General features: G+C 49.1%; 1 protein-coding gene across 1 annotated transcript; it reads left to right on the top strand.

Annotated features, from left to right (window-relative positions):
* Positions 1–14,185: 14,185 nt before the first annotated feature.
* OTX2 (orthodenticle homeobox 2) lies at positions 14,186–17,671 on the top strand. Its single transcript, XM_065403688.1, has 3 exons — positions 14,186–14,282; positions 14,797–14,948; positions 17,051–17,671. Exons 1-3 carry the CDS (start codon positions 14,186–14,188, stop codon positions 17,669–17,671), a joined length of 870 nt encoding a protein of 289 aa, XP_065259760.1.
* Positions 17,672–18,138: the final 467 nt, after the last annotated feature.

Below are 18,138 nucleotides of genomic sequence, written 5' to 3'. Positions count from 1 at the left end.
CGCATCATCTGAGGCAGCCAAAATCACTAGTCACTTTAGAAAATCTTGGCCACGGGCACCAAGAAATGGTCACAATGAAGTGTTTAGAGGAACAGAGGTGTTTGGAATTTTCTGCTACATAAAGGCAACTGTATTTCCGCTCTGGAAGGAGAAATCTTTTCCAAGGATTCTGTCTTGCACCAAGCGATAGAGCCAGGAGTGAGTGGCAGTGGTTAAAGCAGGTCAGACTATGCCCTCCACCTTATGTGGGGACTTCATTGTCTTGTGGTGACAGGACACAGCCAAGAAAAGAAAATGGGAACAAGACAAGCTTCTTCCCAGTGTCTATTGATAATGCTGAAATTCATCCTAGGCTCTTGATGTAAAACCAGCTAACAGTAGGAATGCAAAGAGCCTTTCAGAGAAAGTTTGAAATGCCTGATGCAATTTCCTGCCATTTTAGGTGTCAGGACATTTCAGAAGATAGTGATATTTTCATGAAATCCAGATCCTCCTTTAGAGAAGAGCACATAGACAGGGGATTCCTAGCAAGGATCTCTCTCTCCCTACTGGCAGAGAGCTGGACGCCCCAGAAACGCTTCAACCACACAATGGCTCCCACTTCAAATTGTGCTGCCTGATGGTAAAACCTCACCTCACCAGCCAAGGAAGAGGGGGAGCAGCACTCCCCCACGCTAAGGTGAGGGAGAGAAGGGGAAGTCGTCCCTCTGGCTTTAGCAGGGAGCAACATTCTCCCATACTTGAATTCCAAAGGCATTGATTACAGGGCAGATCAGCTGGGGAATGAGGAGTGTGCCAGTGATGGGCAGGGAAAGGGATCTGAAGGAAACAAGGTGCTTTGGGTAGGAATATGCTGCAGGAGAGTGAAGAGGGAGGAAAAACCTCCAAGCCAACAGGCCAGAGCGTGTCTGTCTGTCCATCTGGGGGAGAGAACCAGCTGGCACTTTATCACCATTTAACATTCCTATTGTGTGAGCACCTCAAGGCGCACGCAGGTTAGACCCCATTTTGTTCTGTCTGTCCATTGGAGGGCGGGGAACACTCTTCTGTCTATCTAGGAAAGAGCATTAGAGGGTCACATCCCTGTCTGTCTCTGGGAGAGAAATGGTGGGACATGGCTCCCTGTGTGGGAGGAACTTCCCTGCCTGTCTGCGAACTTATGGGAGCTAGCTGGGCACTTACATGTCTGTCTGAGGGTGGCAGGCGCTGGTTTGGAACTTACCTGTCTGTCTGAGATGAGCTGGCTGGCCACTTACCTGTCTGAGGGCAGGAGCTGGCTGGGCATTCTCTGTCTGAGGGCAGTCGCTGTCTGGGCACTGTCTGTCTGTCTGTCTGTCTGAGGGCAGGAGCTGGCTGGGCACTCTGTGTCTGTCTGTCTGAGGACAGTAGCTGTTGGGCACTCTGTGTCTGTCTGTCTGAGGGCGGGAGGTGGGGGGGACTCTGTGTCTGTCTGTCTGAGGGCAGGAGCTGGCTGGGCACTCTGTGTCTGTCTGTCTGAGGGCAGGAGCTGGCTGGGCACTCTGTGTCTGTCTGTCTGAGGACGGGAGCTGGCGGGGCACTCTGTGTCTGTCTGTCTGAGGACAGGAGCTGGTGGGGCACTCTGTCTGTCTGTCTGAGGGCGGGAGGTGGGGGGGGACTCTGTGTCTGTCTGTCTGAGGACGGGAGCTGGCTGGGCACTCTGTGTCTGTCTGTCTGAGGACAGGAGCTGGTGGGGCACTCTGTCTGTCTGTCTGAGGGCAGGAGCTGGCTAGGCACTCTGTGTCTCTCTGTCTGTCTGAGGGCGGGAGGTGGGGGGGACTCTGTGTCTGTCTGTCTGAGGGCAGGAGCTGGCTAGGCACTCTATGTCTGTCTGTCTGTCTGAGGGCGGGAGGTGGGGGGCACTCTGTGTCTGTCTGTCTGAGGACGGGAGGTGGGGGGCACTCTGTGTCTGTCTGTCTGAGGGCGGGAGGTGGGGGGGACTCTGTGTCTGTCTGTCTGAGGGCAGGAGCTGGCTAGGCACTCTGTGTCTCTCTGTCTGTCTGAGGGCGGGAGGTGGGGGGCACTCTGTGTCTGTCTGTCTGAGGGCGGGAGGTGGGGGGCACTCTGTGTCTGTCTGTCTGAGGACGGGAGCTGGCGGGGCACTCTGTGTCTGTCTGTCTGAGGGCGGGAGCTGTCCAGGCGCTGGCTGGTCCCTTCCCCTCTCTCCTCGGGGGCTGAGCAGCCAGCGGGCTGGGGCGGGAGCCGGCCTGGCAGCTGTCCCTGGCGGGGGCTCGCCAGGCGGGCTGAGCCTGCAGCTGGCGGCCCGCGGGCTGGGCACAGGCCCGGGGGAGGAGAACAGCTCCGGGGAAGCCGACTCGCTGGAATGAGGCCGGGGAAGGGCCGGGAGCTGCCAGCAGCGTGGGCCGGGGCTCGGTGGCTGGGCTCAGAGCCCTGCGCCGAGGGACTGGCAGAGCCGGGCCCAGCCTGCAACCAGCCCCGCCAGGGGCAGCCCCCCAAAGCCGGCTGGGCGCGGGGGCTAAAGCTCCCAGGGTTATTTTGGGGGGTGAATCCTAATCGGGGCGCTGCAATCCTGGGCCCTGTCCCAGCCCCTTGGGGATTGCAACGAGCAGCTCCCCCCTTCCCTCTCCCCCACCCCCTGCAGATTAGGGCGAGCGACTGATTGCTGCAAGGGGGGGGGGGACGTCTAGATCGTCCAACAGGCCCGCCTGGAAACCTCCTTCCCCCAGGTTTGCAGCCAGCGATCGCCATCAGCAGCCCCTGGAGTGGGGAAGCGTGGGGGGGGGGCAGGAGGGAGAAAAGTCAGGGGTGACCCCACCCGTCGAGTTAAAGGACCCGCCGGAGATAATACTGGCAGGTGGGGAGGGACCACGGCCATTGGGGAGACGGCACTGGATCATGGGCTACAAAAATCCCAGGCAAAGCTTTGCCCTTATCTTACCACTCACCCCCACTGCCCCGAGCTCCCGACTCGTGTTCAGTGGGCACCTGGGCAGGGCACGTGTGGTAGGAGCCGGTCTGTGCCTCCTCACGGGCCCCTGTTTCAACCTAACTCCGCTCGGTGCAATTGACAAAGAACTGACCAGCTAAACTCCGGAGCAGCAGTGAAATGAAATCGGTTTCCATAGACAGAGATAGGATGTGTCTCCCCCCCACACCCCACCCCCAGCTTTTGTCTTGACTGTTACAAAGACCTACAGAAAACTTCTGTGCAAATCGTCTTCAGTGAGGAGGGGTCGTGTCGGGAAAGGAATGGTTAAAATGTAGGAGAGACGCTCGAAATTCAGCCATAAAAAGTGTGTTTGTGGTACCTCGGCGGATGTATTGTGGGGGAGGGGAACTGACACCTGCTGGCTTATGTCTTTTATTTTTTAATTCATAAATCAGCTTCGCTGCCGAAGGAGGGACTTGGAGCTGTATTGATCTCGACTTTGTTTCGTTTAGGGAAAGCCAGCTCCTCTAAATGTATCTTTCCATCTCTCTCTCTCTAGCCAGACATTTCGCATTGGAGTCACTGATCTTTTGACCCGAAAAGAAAAGCTTGGTTTGGAAAAACAAAACAAAACAAACAAACAAACAAACCCTAAGATCTGCATAAATGGAGCTTTCAGCAAAACCATGGAAGGAAAGTTGATTTCAAAAAAATAACCCAAACAAATGCATTAAACTCCGGCGTGGTTTAGTTGAAAGCTCATCTTTAGCAAGGGCTGGGAGAAACGATTTATCTGTGGCTTTGGGACACAGATTCGTTTGCGACCGGCCGATTAAATGCTAACCCCGCTGTGCATTGTTCTGTTCCCTCAATTAAAGCCCCTTTAAAATGCGCAAGGAGACGAGTTGGATTTGTACAACTTGCTGGTTTATACTGCCATTAAAAAGCGAAACCAAACTCGGTGGCATCAGTGCCTCGTTTCTGCTCTTTATCAGTTATCACTGGACCAAAAATAACGTGGCCGGTCCTCACCCCCTGGTACAGGGTGAAATTAACGCCCGGCAAGTGGACCGGGGGTGCATTTCACTGTATGTCTCAGGTATGGGCACTTACACTGACATTGATGCAACTGCATTAGAGTTAATGGCAGCAGGCTGCTCCTCATTATGAATTGTCTTTGTGTTTGGATAAAGTATGTAATCTTCTCCTCACCCACACCATTAAAATAGGTTGCCTTTTCAATTAAGAACTGTCTTGAACACAGCAGTCAATTTTCCTAATGAAGATGCATTATATTTTCACTTTTTTCCCCTCTAAATAATGGGGAAATCCCACTTTTTCATTAGACATGATTACGGAGAAAGTACAACCCGGGGGGAGGGGGAAGGGGGGGGGGAAAGCTGCCTAAACTAAATGTGGCCCATGTCGTTTATTAAATACCAGGCTTTTAAATAAATTGAAATTTTATACAGATAAGACGCCAGCTTGGGTTTCAAATATGGCCAGGCAGGCTCGCTTCCTTCAGATTAAAAAAAAAAAGGCCGAGTCCATTCTTTAAAACGCACTTATCAGATAGAAAACAATGATTAAACCAACTACAGTCGACTCTTAACTGCAATTACGCGGGTAAACTTTTTTACTCGGTCCAGTTTGCTGACATTAAACCCGAGGCTGATGCTTTCAAATGGACTTGCACTTGTAGATAATGTGCAGCTTTGGGGGGACAAATCACACAGTTTAATCAGGCAGGAACACAGGGGAGCCAGAATGGATTTACAATGAATTTAAAATAACAAAACAAATTGAAGCTGGTGGTATTGTTTAAAACGCTGGCTTTCCCCCATCCCCTCTGAGCAAAATACCTAGCGCTATGTTGGAAGGACTAAAGACTGTTTTTTGACAGTGGAAAATAAATATTTCCTGAAATGAAAGAAGCGAGTTAAATTGTAGATCATTTAACAAAAACAAACAAAAAACGGTTTTAAAAAGTGTGATAGTCCTTCCTTAATCTTTGGCAAATTAAAGGATTTCGTTTACTAGAAGATTTCCTGACCCTGTTATGCTTGTTTTGATCTTTGCTAACAACACACACAAATCCGCCCCTTTCTTTTGCAGGTAAAATCATATTTCCAACATGGCATTTAAAAGACGAAACTATGGATATATTTGTCAAGGTTATGTTCAGAGATGAATGTACAAAACCCATCAAGCAATAGATGGAAGTAAGGGACAGAAAGAAGGTAACACGAGGGTTCATTTCTTATTCACGGGGTAACAACAGTTGGTTTCTGATCTTTTGCAAGTTTTCTGCATTTTGTGTGTGTGTGTGTGTAGGGGGGGGGGGGGGCAAATGAACATTTGTTTCTCCACCAGCCAGCGGCTAAAGAAGATCTGCAAAGAATGGCAAAGAAGATTTTCGATTAAAACCTTATCCCAGCTCCACGGATTACTTTATATCGATTCTTGTATATATGGCTGCAGCTGATGGGCTCTGATTAAAAGTCCAAAGGAAACCAAAGGAGAGGAAAAGTTCTTTGCGGATCTCACTAAAAAAGTTGTTGTTGTTTTTCCCCCATATGCGGGAAATAAAGGCTGGAAAAGGTTAGGAAAGAAAGACTCGTTTCAAGCTTCGTTGAGGGTTTATTTTCTTCTTTCTGACAAACCCTGGTTTCCCTCCCTTCCAAACTGGCTATGAAGTTTGCCAGCACGCTAGATACTGGAGTGTGGTCGTGATTTTAATACCAGAACTGCAAGCTAGAACCTGATTGCTACACAGAGCTGCTCATCCAGGCAACTCAGGCTAGGAGAGGAAAATTACGGTAACTGATACCCACCGGCTCCCACACTTCCCCCGGAGATGCACAGAACATTTCCACACTAGTTCGCACCCGATCCACACCCATCTCTTTTTCGCCTCTTCGCCCAAAGACACTCATCTGGCACAACCCCCAGGCAGCTCTCTCCGGAAACACACAAGATCTTCTTTTGTTACGGTCACATTCGCACTGCGAATTTATTTCTTGATTTCAGGGAGACTTTTCTGGTTTGGGCAAGAGTTCATGTTCAGCCCTTCCTCGGGTGTAGTTCCCTCTTCTCTCCCTCTCGCTCAGTGTATCATGTTTAGGAAATAGATGGCTATAAAATTGGCAGCTTCCAGATTGCCAGATTTCTTCCCCCATCTCCTCCCCTTCCTCCCCCATACAAATTATGAAAGTTGGTTTAATCGAGGCTGGGATGGAGACTAAGAAAAAAACCCAAAGGAGAGTCTGCAGCTCTGAGACAAAATGAAAAGGGAGCTCTTTCGAACATGGCAAGGACTGGTAACATTTCTGAAAAGTGGCTCTTGGTATTTGTGAATGGCTGTTTAAATCGCATCCTCCCCCCCCCCCCCAAGAAAAATAAGTTTTTTTGGGGGGGGGTCAGGAGAAGTGTTGGAAACCGCAGCTGAATTGCAGATAAACTGCAAGGGAAGTGCGGAATATTTTAACTAGACACAAATCCGCTGAGGGAAAAGCGAAGTGAGTGGCATGCATTGCTCCCCGGATCCGACCAGCGATAGAAAGGTGGCAAATCATAAATCGGTGCGTTTTAAGGGGGCTTGCTTAAGTCTCCCATAATAAACTCTTTCTTTTTGTCATCATATACAAACCGAGCAGTTCAGCGCTATCCGCCGGCGGGGAAATAAATACAAACAGCAATAAACGCTTGCAAAACAGTCAACTTAGTAGGATTGCAAAATAATGCCAAAGGAATCAGAAATAAATAGAGAGCGAAAGAGAGAGAATGACTGATACATCTATGCAGAGAGAGAGGAAATGAAGGGCTATTTAACGCAATTGGTATTGGAAGTCGAAGAACTTACTGAAAATCAGAAGTGAGAGCGCTTTTCATCCCAGAAGTAGATTTTTGGTTCTCAGAGGACAAAAGTTCTTATAGTTCAACACGCAGCGTCCACTATCAATTTATCCCGAGCTAGACTGGGTTTCTGGGGCTGCCCCTGATCTGAAATGGTTTCCAAATTGAAAAGAACAGATTGGAAAGTTTAAAAAAAATGAAAACGCAAATTCTTACAGCTGGAGAACCAGTTTTTGCAACTTTCCCATTAGCTGCAGGAAAACTGAAGCTGCTGCAAAGTCTGTGCAGAATTCCTCCAGAAAAAAAGGTTCCCCCTTTTTTTCCCCCTTTCAGATCCAATCTTTGCAAGAGCCATTCCAGCACATTGCTAAGCTAAAGGGAAATTCTCTTTGATAAAGCGGTGTTCCCAGCTTCTGGGTTTTAAAACCTAAATCTATATTCAAATCTGGCTGAAGGTGTGTTCTGGGATTTATGAAAGCCTCTTAAAGGGGTAAATTTACCAAACCGTGACAAAATCATCACAATCTTACTTTAGACATCTGAAGTGGATGAGAATTTTAAAGAGACCCTTGTTTATTTAAGTAACACCGTCCATTTCTGCCACTTGTTTTATTGGCCGTGCGATTATTCCAAAGTTATTAGACTAGAGGGCAAAGGAAAGGGCTGGGATCTCGCCTCATGCAGTCCCCTATCTACGGGAAAGGGAGCTCACTTATCCACACTGCCCCACAAGATATAAGCATGGTCAATTTCAGGAGCTGCTGCTAGACTGGATATTTACTACAAGTCCTGTGGCTTGGAATATAACGTAGTTCCAGATCTTCTATCCCAGCTTTTAACTAGTTTCTTGGGCGCTGTATTTTATTTAACTGCGTCTCCCACTCCACCCCCATTTACGTACCCCATTCCCCTTTTACTGCCCCCCCTTTTTAAAATTGATTTCGACTCAGAAAAAAAAATTCCTTCTGCCCCAGGATACACGGGAAAGAATTATCTTTAGATTTCTTCCAAGGTTATTAAATAGTGTGGGGACGAATGTGTGTGTGTGTGGGGGGGTTGAATTTCGATATTTATTATTGCTGCTATGTTAAATGAAATTTTGAGGGGTGGGGTGGCGGTGCCTATCTCGGGATATTTACATCATTTCAGAGTTAAGTATTGTATGCACAGATCTGTATCTAGTAACTGGGGGGGGGGGTTACAAAGAGCCAGGACTCCCCCCCCCCAAAATAAATGTGTCAGGGCTCCTAAAAAGTGGGATGGTGGATCTATGCTTTAATTATCTTGGGCAAGCAGGGAATTGGACACTGCTGGGTCCCCAGCGAGCAGCTGCAACTTGAGTTCCCAGCCAGCAGAACTTCCCGAAAGTAGCCCTGGAAGTGGGAGACAAGCAGAGCAAAGGGCAGGGACGGAAGGGGGGCGGGCGATTGTTGTTGTTTTACTTTGCTTTTTGTTTTCTTTAATTCCCCCCCCCCAAAAAAAAAAATAAAGCTCCAGAAGCTGTGCTGCAAATTGCTAACTCGGCTGCATTGCAATAATGCGTTAATTGCTGTCCGTCCCAAGGACAACCACATCTGATTCCACACAAACCGCCACAAAGAGACGCATTAATTCCTCTAACTTCATTGCCACAGGTCGCCCCATTCAAAGGCTCGAGATGGTTTTATTTTATTTTTTCCCCCCCGGTGCCGGTGGAGGCAGGGGCGCCGCTGTCTTGGTTGCTTTCTGTCTCCTGATCGCCGCGAGATTTTTTTTGTTAAAAAGCCTATTTTAAACGGGCTCATTTGGCTTGCTCTCCGCGCGGTGGGGAAAAGTTAGGCAGCGATCGCAGTCCGATTGGACGTGTAATAGTAAATCACTGCAACGGGCATCTACCGCTCCTTGGTGCTGCCAGCAGATCGCTGACATTTCGGGATTTCTCCGGATTTTGCTTGCCGCTAGGAACCGTACAATATCCCCCTCCCCTGCCGCATCCCCTTTATTTGTATTTAAATATTTGCATGTCCTATAGGGACTGTAAATTCAATCCAGCTCGCCCCAGTCCCCCATTTTGACTGCATAGGTAATATATATATATATTATACACACACACCCCGGGATGGCTGATGGCTCCTTTGCGCTGGCTATCCCATGCCCTCTGGAATATCTATTCTTGCAGCAATCCATTGGACCCTAAACTGGAAATCTAGCGCAGGGACAGTGGTAGCCCGTTTTCTGTCTGCCCTTGTCCTAGCCCAGATCTGCTAACCATTCGTGTGTCTGGTATAGCAGGTGGGGGGGGGGGGGGAGCCCCCTGAAATAGTTTGTGCTGGCGCTTTCTTTCTCCCTTTCTCTGGCTTAGTTTCACTTTCTTTGATACCTCAGCGTCTTCGTCTTTGACAGGCGTTTTGCTTTTAATCCAAGAGCTTCTTGGCAGCTTTTGCTTTGTATTCCCCTGTATTTACCCACTTTCCCCCCCCTTTCCCATAATGTTTACTCTTATATTTTAATATCCTCATTTTTGTGTGTGCGTGAGTGTGTGTGTTATCTTCCCCCCGCTTCCTCCTCTCCCCAGCAATAGGGTAACGTGATCTTTGCTGTCCGTCATGTTAATTGTACAATTAGTTCATATGCCCCAGCCCAGAATGTATATTTTTAAAGCGAGCATCGTTTCTTTTATGTATATTCTGGTGTCATTTTGGTCGCTGTTATTTGTTGCCTGATTGTCCCCCTGGTGCAGCAGTGGCCTGTTTTCCTCCCCCTGTTGTGTGTTTTTATTATTTTCCCCCTGGCTTAGATGTGTCAATCATTCTCTGCCTGCCATTGGTTGGAGAGTTTGCGTCAAAAAGTTGCCGGAGCGGCGCTTTCTCAGCAAATCTCCCTGAGAGAGGTAGAGACCTCAGCTCCAACTCACTCTCCACTGTTATTAAAAAGCAAATCACTTGGCCAGATCCTGCAACGGCCCACTTTGTATGTATCGAATCCACACCCCGGCCCCTTGATCGCCTGTAGCCTCGCTCGCCCCTTTTTCGTTGACTTCTTGGGCCAGGTGGATCCAGAATGCAAGATTTCTAACCTACTGCTTTGTGATTTCTTTTGTAGGAGAACTCTTGATTTTGAATTTGGCCAGGATCATTTGGTCCGTTTTTTGCCCTCCCCCCCGGCACACGCCTCCCTAGACGCTTCAAGGTAAGTGAGAAGGGGTTTTGCTTTTTTTAAAGAATTGTTTTTCGGCGCATGTGGATGTGATTCTGCTGTACCCCCTGACTCTCGCCTGTAAAACTGAGTTGCTGTATCAGGAGAGTTGACAATAAAATGCCTGCTTGCTTTTTGGGGAACGGGTGAGGGCGGATTTCTCTTTGCACCGGGCAGTCATCCAAAGCATCAAGACTCTCTTTAGATATCATTTTGGGAAGGAAACGTAACCCATTGTTTTGATTTAGACCGGTCATATTTTCGCAGTCCTGGGGGGGGGGGGGGGAGGTGTCGGGGAGAGGAGCATGTTTAGAAACTGGCTCGCCTATGCCCCCAATTTAATTCATTTTCCTTTCCCCGAAATGTAGAGTCTTTCCTCTGGATGAAAATGCAGGGACCAAATCAGCTAATTGAGGAGGCGGGTAGATACAGCCCCTCGAATTTCCCCCTTCCCTTCCTTTATGCTGTTGTCTGTGGGACTCTCCTCCACAAGATCGAGTTTTTCCATGGGGGGGGGGAAACCACAACCCTTATTGTGGTGGTTATTGGCCTGATCCTCTTGACTCGAGCCGCTCTCTGGCGGTACATATACTTTTTAAATAAAAAAATAATTGGAATTAAATCCCCTCGCCTCAGCGGTTATTGATAAACAGATTTCTGCCTAAGACTCCCGATCGATAGACTAAGCAAAGGAAAAAGTCATTTTGCAAACATGGCTTTGACCAGAAAGGACTCGAGGCAACAAGAAAAGGGTTAGAGTAAAAAAAAAAAAAAGTGGATATGGGGGGGGGCGACTCTTTAAAGCATCTTGGGGTGGAGAGAATAAATAAATAAATGGGAAGCTGCTTCTATCTGCTGTTTAAATGAATGACAGGAATTGGATCGATTTCTAAAAGGGAGACGAATGGTTCGCAGCTTCATTGGAAAGGTGCTTTCAAAGAGGAGCCATTTGCTTTATATACAGGACTCCGGCGTATGTAGGTGGCTGGCACTTCCCTTCTTTGAAAGCACCTTTATTAGCTAAACTGGAGCTAATATACATACAGCTATTCAAACTTGTTCCCCTTTAGTGGAAGAAGGTAACCTCAGTGCAAGTTTCTCCCCAGTGGTAATCTCTTCTTTATTCAGTCATTCGGGGCTACGTTTGTTTACATTCATGGCGACCCAAGCGGGCTTAAGGTGCAAATCAAATCAAATGTTTTTAAAAAGCGTGAGCCAGGCAGGATTTGGGGTTTTTAATATAATACGGTTGGTTAGTCCGTTCCTGGGTCGATCTCTGGTTTTAACCCTGCCTGTGGTTTCATTGTATAGCAATGAAGGGCTGGGTTTTTAAAACTTTTTATTTATTTTTTTGAAGGAGAATTTTGAGGTTTTGGGAATGATTTTAGTTACACTGGTCGGGTCGAATGAAGAGCAAAATTTGATCAGACCTCTAAACCCACTGCTAACTTTGGAATACAAAAAGTTCCCCTTCCTGTTAAAAGGGAGGGAGAGAGACTGTCACAAAAAATATTAAAAACCAGAAAGTGACTATGCACAAAAAAGGGGGGTCTCTTAAATGATTCCCTCACGTTCAGCCAAAGCCTGGTGGATTCCCCAAGGCCTCAAACTTTCTCTGCAGTTCTTAAAAGGCCAAACACCGGGCTTCTTGTTTTGATAAACAGTGTGCCAGTCTATATGTTTTGTTTCATTGCCATCAGGCAGAAAATTAATCAGTGCACATGATCTGCAGAGCTGGGTCTGGCGGCCCGTAATTAGGGACCGTGTGCCACTCGGATTATCTCGTTAGTTTATCAAGAAAACATTTATTATAATTAATTCTTGGACGGGGTAATTATTATTGAGCGAGGGGCGAGCAACTGGTAGATTGGATCTTTGGGAGAGAGAAAAAGGTGACAGATTGCGCAGAATAGCCGTTAGGTATAAAACTGCGATCTTGCTGTGAAGCAGGTCAGATCAGCCAACCCGCATGCAAAGGGGCTTCGCGGCTGAGCAGGTAGGACGTAAATCAAACTTTTCATTGTATTTCCACTTGCAGGCAAGTGTGTTTTGTAAACGCCTTGGGTTTATAGTGTATCCCTCCACTTTCAAAGTGAGGCAGTTTTTCTGCACTTAAAAAAAAAAAAAGGATAGAAAATCTCTCCCACCAAGGCTAAAACGAATTCACTTGAAAAAAGTTTGACACCAATGATGGAAGCTTTTAATCCTATTTCAGTAGGAAACTGGGCCTGGGGATGCCCCTCTAAAAGTTGCATGTGGTCAAACATCAAAACAATACAAATAAGAGCGAATTTTTTTTTGTTCTGAGAATTTTAAAAATTTAAACTTAAATTCTTCCCTAAGGATTTTTGTGAAACAGATGCGTGAATGAACAATGTGTGTATATGTGTGTATTATACATGTATATGTCACACATACACACAAATATGCACCCACAATATTCTTTTTAAAACAAATATCTTCTTATCCTATTTTTCTCCCTAATAGAAGAAGGATTTGCAAATTATTTATAATTAGGTTCAAGAGGAAATACAATAATAAGTATCTGAATGTATTAATTAATTCATGCAATTCAGGAAAGTATAAAAAAAAAACAAGTAAAATACTAATTCAAAATCTTCCTTAGACTGGGGTTTGCAGTAACATAGGAACTGAAATAGAGGAAGGTGTCTTTGTTTATAACTTGGCTGAGATGTATTTATTTAATGAAATATCTACCTTTGAATATGGGGGGAAACCCTGAAATGTCTCAAACATTCACTTTTTTGGTGCATTAACTTTGAATTAAAGGAGATATGTTTTTGTAACGCGAAAAATAAATTAACTTCTCTATTAAGGAGTTCATTAAAATAGCTGCTTGTGCAGGAAGCCAGCCAGTCTAAATATCACTATCCAAATCTTCTAGAGACTAGTACACTTGGAAATTCCTTACCCTTTGTCCGCCATTTTGGAAAAAAAAATGTCGCTTTCTCAAAGTTGCAAAGTCCTTAGCTCTTTCCAAGAGCAGGACAAGATTTTATTAAAGAAATGCTAATGTTTTAATCTGTCAGGATGTGTCAATGTCACACTTTGGAATCCTGAAGCAGGGTGAAAAAGTAAATAGTTTTTTTGGGGGGGCAGGCGGCTGCATTCCAAATAGGTGTCAGAAGGGCTTGGGACACAACACCAAAGGGAATTTGTGGCTGGAAAGTTAAACGATGACACTTCTTCTACCATCACCTCTCTGTTTCTTAAGACCACAAAGCTGTATACAGTCCAAATGCAAGAGTGGATTGCATGGTAACATGCATCTTCCTGTTAACACAGTCTTGCAATGGAAAGAAAATGCTGCTGATGTTCAATGTTACTCTTTTACTACCAGGGGAAATTTGGAAGCAAGTTTAGCCATGTGATGATTTCTGTTTGAAAGTTAAATGCTTGTTTGTTTAGCGTTAGCTGCATACGCAAGAGTTTCTGAAAGCCTAATAAATCTCTTACTTACCTCTAAATCTAATTACCCAAAGTAGTAATTAGGTGAAAAATGGCTGACAGAAATCACTTCAAACGTGGAATGATCGTGGCGGGACAGAAAAGTTTGCCTCTTTCCAAGGTAGCATTTCAGGTCTTAAATGCACCAGCATTTTGGGGGTCGTAGCAGTTGAATGTGACAAAAGCTGGGGTAATTAAAAAGCCCTGCAACAAGACCGAGGGAGAGATCAGTTTCTTGAATTGTTTCTTTGTTTCTCACCAATGGGCTTTGTTATCAGCATTATTTATTTAGCCAAGGAGGTCTTTGTGTCTGCAAATGGCCCCAATCAAGTTTTGTTTGAGACAATTAGCTAGTGCCAGCCAACGAATCCTATGCAAATGCCCAGGGTAGCAATACAATGTGTGCATTTGAAGGCATGGGGGGTTGTGCTCCTGCGAGGCGGGTTGTAATTACTGGATGGGGTGTAACTTTTTTTTTTTTTTAAATGCGTTTATCTAGTCAGTATCCTCCGGTCCAAAATGCAGCTGGAGGTCTCGGTGTCTCCGAGCAGAGGGATTGCCTGTTGAGATTCACACTCAAACAAGCCAGCGGAGATAAAAGATCGACTCCAGACAGCTCGATTAACCAACCCCTCCTTTTTTTAATGTCACTTTGTAGACACCTGATTTCAGCCAGCCCGCCGGGACCCCGAATCTCCGCGCCCGAGGGAATCGAGACCTTCCGGGCCTTTCCCCCTTCCCCGAATTTTTGGCCAACTCCCCTCCAAGCACAACTTTAGCATGATGTCTTATCTCAAGCAACCACCTTATGCAGTCAACGGGCTGAGTCTGACAACCTCGGGCATGGACTTGCTTCATCCTTCCGTGGGATACCCGGGTAAGCGGCGTGACCCGGCCTCTGCTGCCGAGGGAGGCAAGGACTCCGCTGCGCTGGGGACTGAGTCAGGCCCCTGGAGAGCAGGGCTCGCCCCGGCCCCCGGCCGTGGGTACACTCCATAGCCCCAACCAGAGGCTCTGGGGTCAGGGCAGCCAAGAACGCCCTGCCTCCTGCCCGGAGAGGCGCAGCCGGCATGGGCTGGGAAGCGGGGGGTGGGTAGCTTGGGGCAGGGGGCGCAGGGCGCTCTGGCTCCGTCCCTGGGAAATGCGCCCCTGCGCCTTCCCCCGCCGCGTTAACTTTCCCAGCTGGTGCTTGGGGCTGCGGGAGCGGGGCTGGGCTGGGCGGGGGGCCCTACCATGAGGGGCTCGGGGCGCTGGGGAGGCTGTTGCTGTCTCCGGGGAGCGCTGCGCGGGGTGTTGTGGGGAAGCGTCTGCGCGGTGCCTGGGCCGGTTGCCCGGCTGGGCTGAGGGTCCGCTGCTGAATGTCGCTAAGGGCCTCCGGCTGCTCTTCGCAGCGACCCCTCGGAAGCAGCGGCGGGAGCGCACCACCTTCACCCGGGCGCAGCTGGACGTGCTGGAGGCGCTGTTCGCCAAGACCCGCTACCCGGACATCTTCATGCGCGAGGAAGTAGCTCTGAAAATCAACCTGCCCGAGTCCAGGGTGCAGGTAGGGACCCATCCCCCCGCCCCCCCGCTCCCGTTCACCCAGGCCAGGCACCCGCAGCGCTGGGAGCTTCCCGGACTTGGTGCCCCAAGACACCCTCCATCAGAAGCCCCCTTCCTCCCTCAAGCGCTCCCCTGGCCGTCCTGCCTCCCAGCCTGCCCTAGCCCCAGCCCTCCGCCCCTCGCCCCAGCCTTTATCCCCTGGAATCCAAAGAGGACTCTCCCCAGCAGCCCTCGCCATGGATCACAGTTGCCAGAGGCAGGTTTTCTGGCCAGGAGCCGCCGCTAGGCCGGGAGAGCTCCGTTCCTTTGCCGGTGTCTGTAGAGCTGGGACAGCTCGGGGACAAACGCCCTAGGCCCAGCCAACCCTTGCTCTCCTGGGAGCTGCTGAAGGGACCCGATCCTTGCTCCCGCTGAATTGTAATGAGAGCCAGGGCAGGCCCCAGGAAGGGGTCCCGGGAACGGGCATTGTGCACTCCTGCAAAACGCAGCTCAGTGGCTGTAGCGGGGAGTCTGATTCCCCCTTTTCTCCCTGCCTGAGCGGTGTCACAAATAGACTCAAACCCAGGCCCAGCCTCTGCTCCCGCAGCCAGCCCAGGGGGCCTCTTTGCCGCTTGGAAGCAGCTCCCAGAGCCACTGACGGAGGCTACAGAGACTCCATAGGCAACGGGGACAGCTGCAAGGTCTCACCTCCGCCTGCCCCGCCAGCTAATTGGAGAGCAAGTGTCTGGGAGGCCATTAGACTCCAGACAAGGGACCCCTCCTGCACCCTTCAAAGCCAGAGGTGTTTTGACGTCAGTGGATGAAGGCTGGGGGAGGGGGAGTGCGGGGAACCTTAGAAGTGTTTCCAACTGAGTCAAGGGGCAGCAGAAAGCTGGGTCTCACACTCACTGAGGGACTGGCGTGATGGGTAGGGAAAAGAATGGGGGAGGGGGGATCTAGTCTTGCCTTCCTTACTCAGGCAAAAAATCCCAGGGAAGTCCCTTTGGCCCGAGTAAGGACTGAGCTCCGAACGTTTGTTTGGTGCAAACAACTTTCAGGGTGTTTTATTAGCCTAGTCTTCTCGTGTCTGGGGGCGCCAGCCTCCCTCCCTCTACCCACCTTGGTTTTAGGGTTTTTATCTGAGCATCAGGAGCCAGTTGTTTGAAACTTACCAGGGTCCCACTCCCACAGGTCCTGTTTTTGCCATTGACTCTACCGGTCCAGGAGAGATCTTCTGCAGGATCGGGACCTAAACCTGAGTGAAAGGGTCTATGCTACCCTCTCTGTGTCACTGGTCCCAGGGCATCAATAGGGTCAAAAGGCCAATTGCAGTAAAGGGCAACAAATCTTTAAATAGCCAACAACTGATCTTGGGAATCTGGAACGCCTGGTGCAATCAAGTTTATATAGGCAACACAAGCAACTAGCTACAGCGAAGGTGCCATCTGCAAAAACCAGCAGTGCTATCATGTTAAAGGCCCCATTTCCCCTTCCTCTTCTCCCCTCCCCCAGTAAACTGTCCACACAACAGGACCAAGACTTTCTGTAGACCCTAACTAGCAGCGAGCAGTGCCTTGGGGCCTGGCAGAGCCTCCATGAGAGTGAAGGGCCGAGGCGAGAGCGCACGAGTGGCAGTGGGTTGTTGGGATCAGTGGGCAGCAGCCCCGGGTGCCTGGGATCCCCGCGGCGCGAATAATCCCCAAATCAAATACCTGCTCTGCATGTCCATCGCCATCGGGGAGGCCGGGCAGCTGGGCCGGGAGCGGAGAATCCGCCGCCTGCCTCAGGGACAAGCAACGCCTCTGCGAACACGCTCTCCCCTTTGTCTCCCTGTTTCCACCCGGTGTAAGGCTCTATTGTTTCCAATTAACTGGAGGCCCTGGGGGGCCCGAGGCTGGCAGGCAGAGCAGATTGAGAGGGTTATTCCCCTCCCCCCCCCATGCCCTTATTAAACGGTTTGATTTGCTCATTTCTACTTCTTCTTCCTCCCAATCCCGGAGTGTGGGACCCCTTTCAAACCAGCCCCCGCTGGAATAACCCCCGGGCGCCTCTGAGACCTCCTCGCCCCTGGGCAGGGGCATTAGCGGCACTAACCCGCGGCTTCTCTCTCGCCTTCTCTCCCAGGTGTGGTTCAAAAACCGCCGGGCCAAGTGCCGCCAGCAGCAGCAGCAGCAGCAGAACGGGGGCCAGAGCAAAGTGAGGCCGGCCAAGAAGAAGAGCTCCCCGGCTCGCGAAGTAAGTTCGGAGAGCGGCACCAGCGGGCAGTTCACCCCCCCCTCCAGCACCTCCGTCCCAGCCATTTCCAGCAGCAGTGCCCCCGTGTCTATCTGGAGCCCAGCTTCCATCTCCCCACTCTCAGACCCCCTGTCCACATCCTCTTCTTGCATGCAGCGATCCTACCCCATGACCTACACCCAGGCTTCAGGCTACAGCCAAGGATACGCTGGCTCAACCTCCTACTTCGGGGGGATGGACTGTGGATCTTATTTGACCCCGATGCACCACCAGCTTCCTGGACCAGGGGCCACACTCAGCCCTATGGGCACCAATGCAGTCACCAGCCATCTCAACCAGTCCCCAGCTTCCCTCTCCACCCAGGGCTATGGAGCATCAAGCTTGGGTTTTAACTCAACCACCGATTGCTTGGATTATAAGGACCAAACCGCCTCCTGGAAGCTAAACTTCAATGCTGACTGCTTGGATTATAAAGACCAGACATCTTCATGGAAGTTCCAGGTTTTGTGAAGGCCTGTAGGACCCCTTTGTGATAAGAATAAATATTAATAATAAATAAATAATAATAAACATGCTGGGCTGAACATTCCAGTTTTAGTCAGGTCTTGGTTAAATTAAAGAGGAAAAAAAAGAAAAAAAAAGAAAAAAAAAAAGAGACAGTTGGTGTGATCATACCTAGATTCACCTCCTGCCCAAAAGCTCTGGAAAGGAATAAAGAAGAAATGAAGGAAGAAGGCCTTAAAAGGACAGATCATCTACTGAGCAGAAGCAGACAGACCTACCTGTGTTCTTTATAGTTTTAGCCAACTGTTGGGTTTCTTTGTTTGAAAGGAATGGCAGATCATTCCACCTATGGGCCAGTTTTAAAAAGAAAGTCTAGGTTTGGTTGTGTTTTTTTTTTTCTTTCTCTCCTTTCTTTTGTGTGTGTGTGGAAAGATCCTTCACCCAGAGGTTTCCAGCGTGCTAGCCAACCCTTG

Source organism: Emys orbicularis, chromosome 4, assembly GCF_028017835.1.
Source record: "Emys orbicularis isolate rEmyOrb1 chromosome 4, rEmyOrb1.hap1, whole genome shotgun sequence".
NCBI classification, from domain to species: Eukaryota; Metazoa; Chordata; order Testudines; family Emydidae; genus Emys; species Emys orbicularis.
The sequence above is the reverse complement of the archived record's forward strand: the minus strand, read 5'-3'. Positions and strand labels throughout refer to the sequence as shown.

Coding starts and splice junctions, on each gene's coding strand:
- OTX2 (XM_065403688.1), top strand. CDS start 14,186: ATGATGTCTTATCTCAAGCAACCACCTTATGCAGTCAACGGGCTGAGT. Junction 14,283..14,796: donor TCCTTCCGTGGGATACCCGG/GTAAGCGGCGTG, acceptor TGCTCTTCGCAG/CGACCCCTCGGAAGCAGCGG. Junction 14,949..17,050: donor TGCCCGAGTCCAGGGTGCAG/GTAGGGACCCAT, acceptor CTTCTCTCCCAG/GTGTGGTTCAAAAACCGCCG.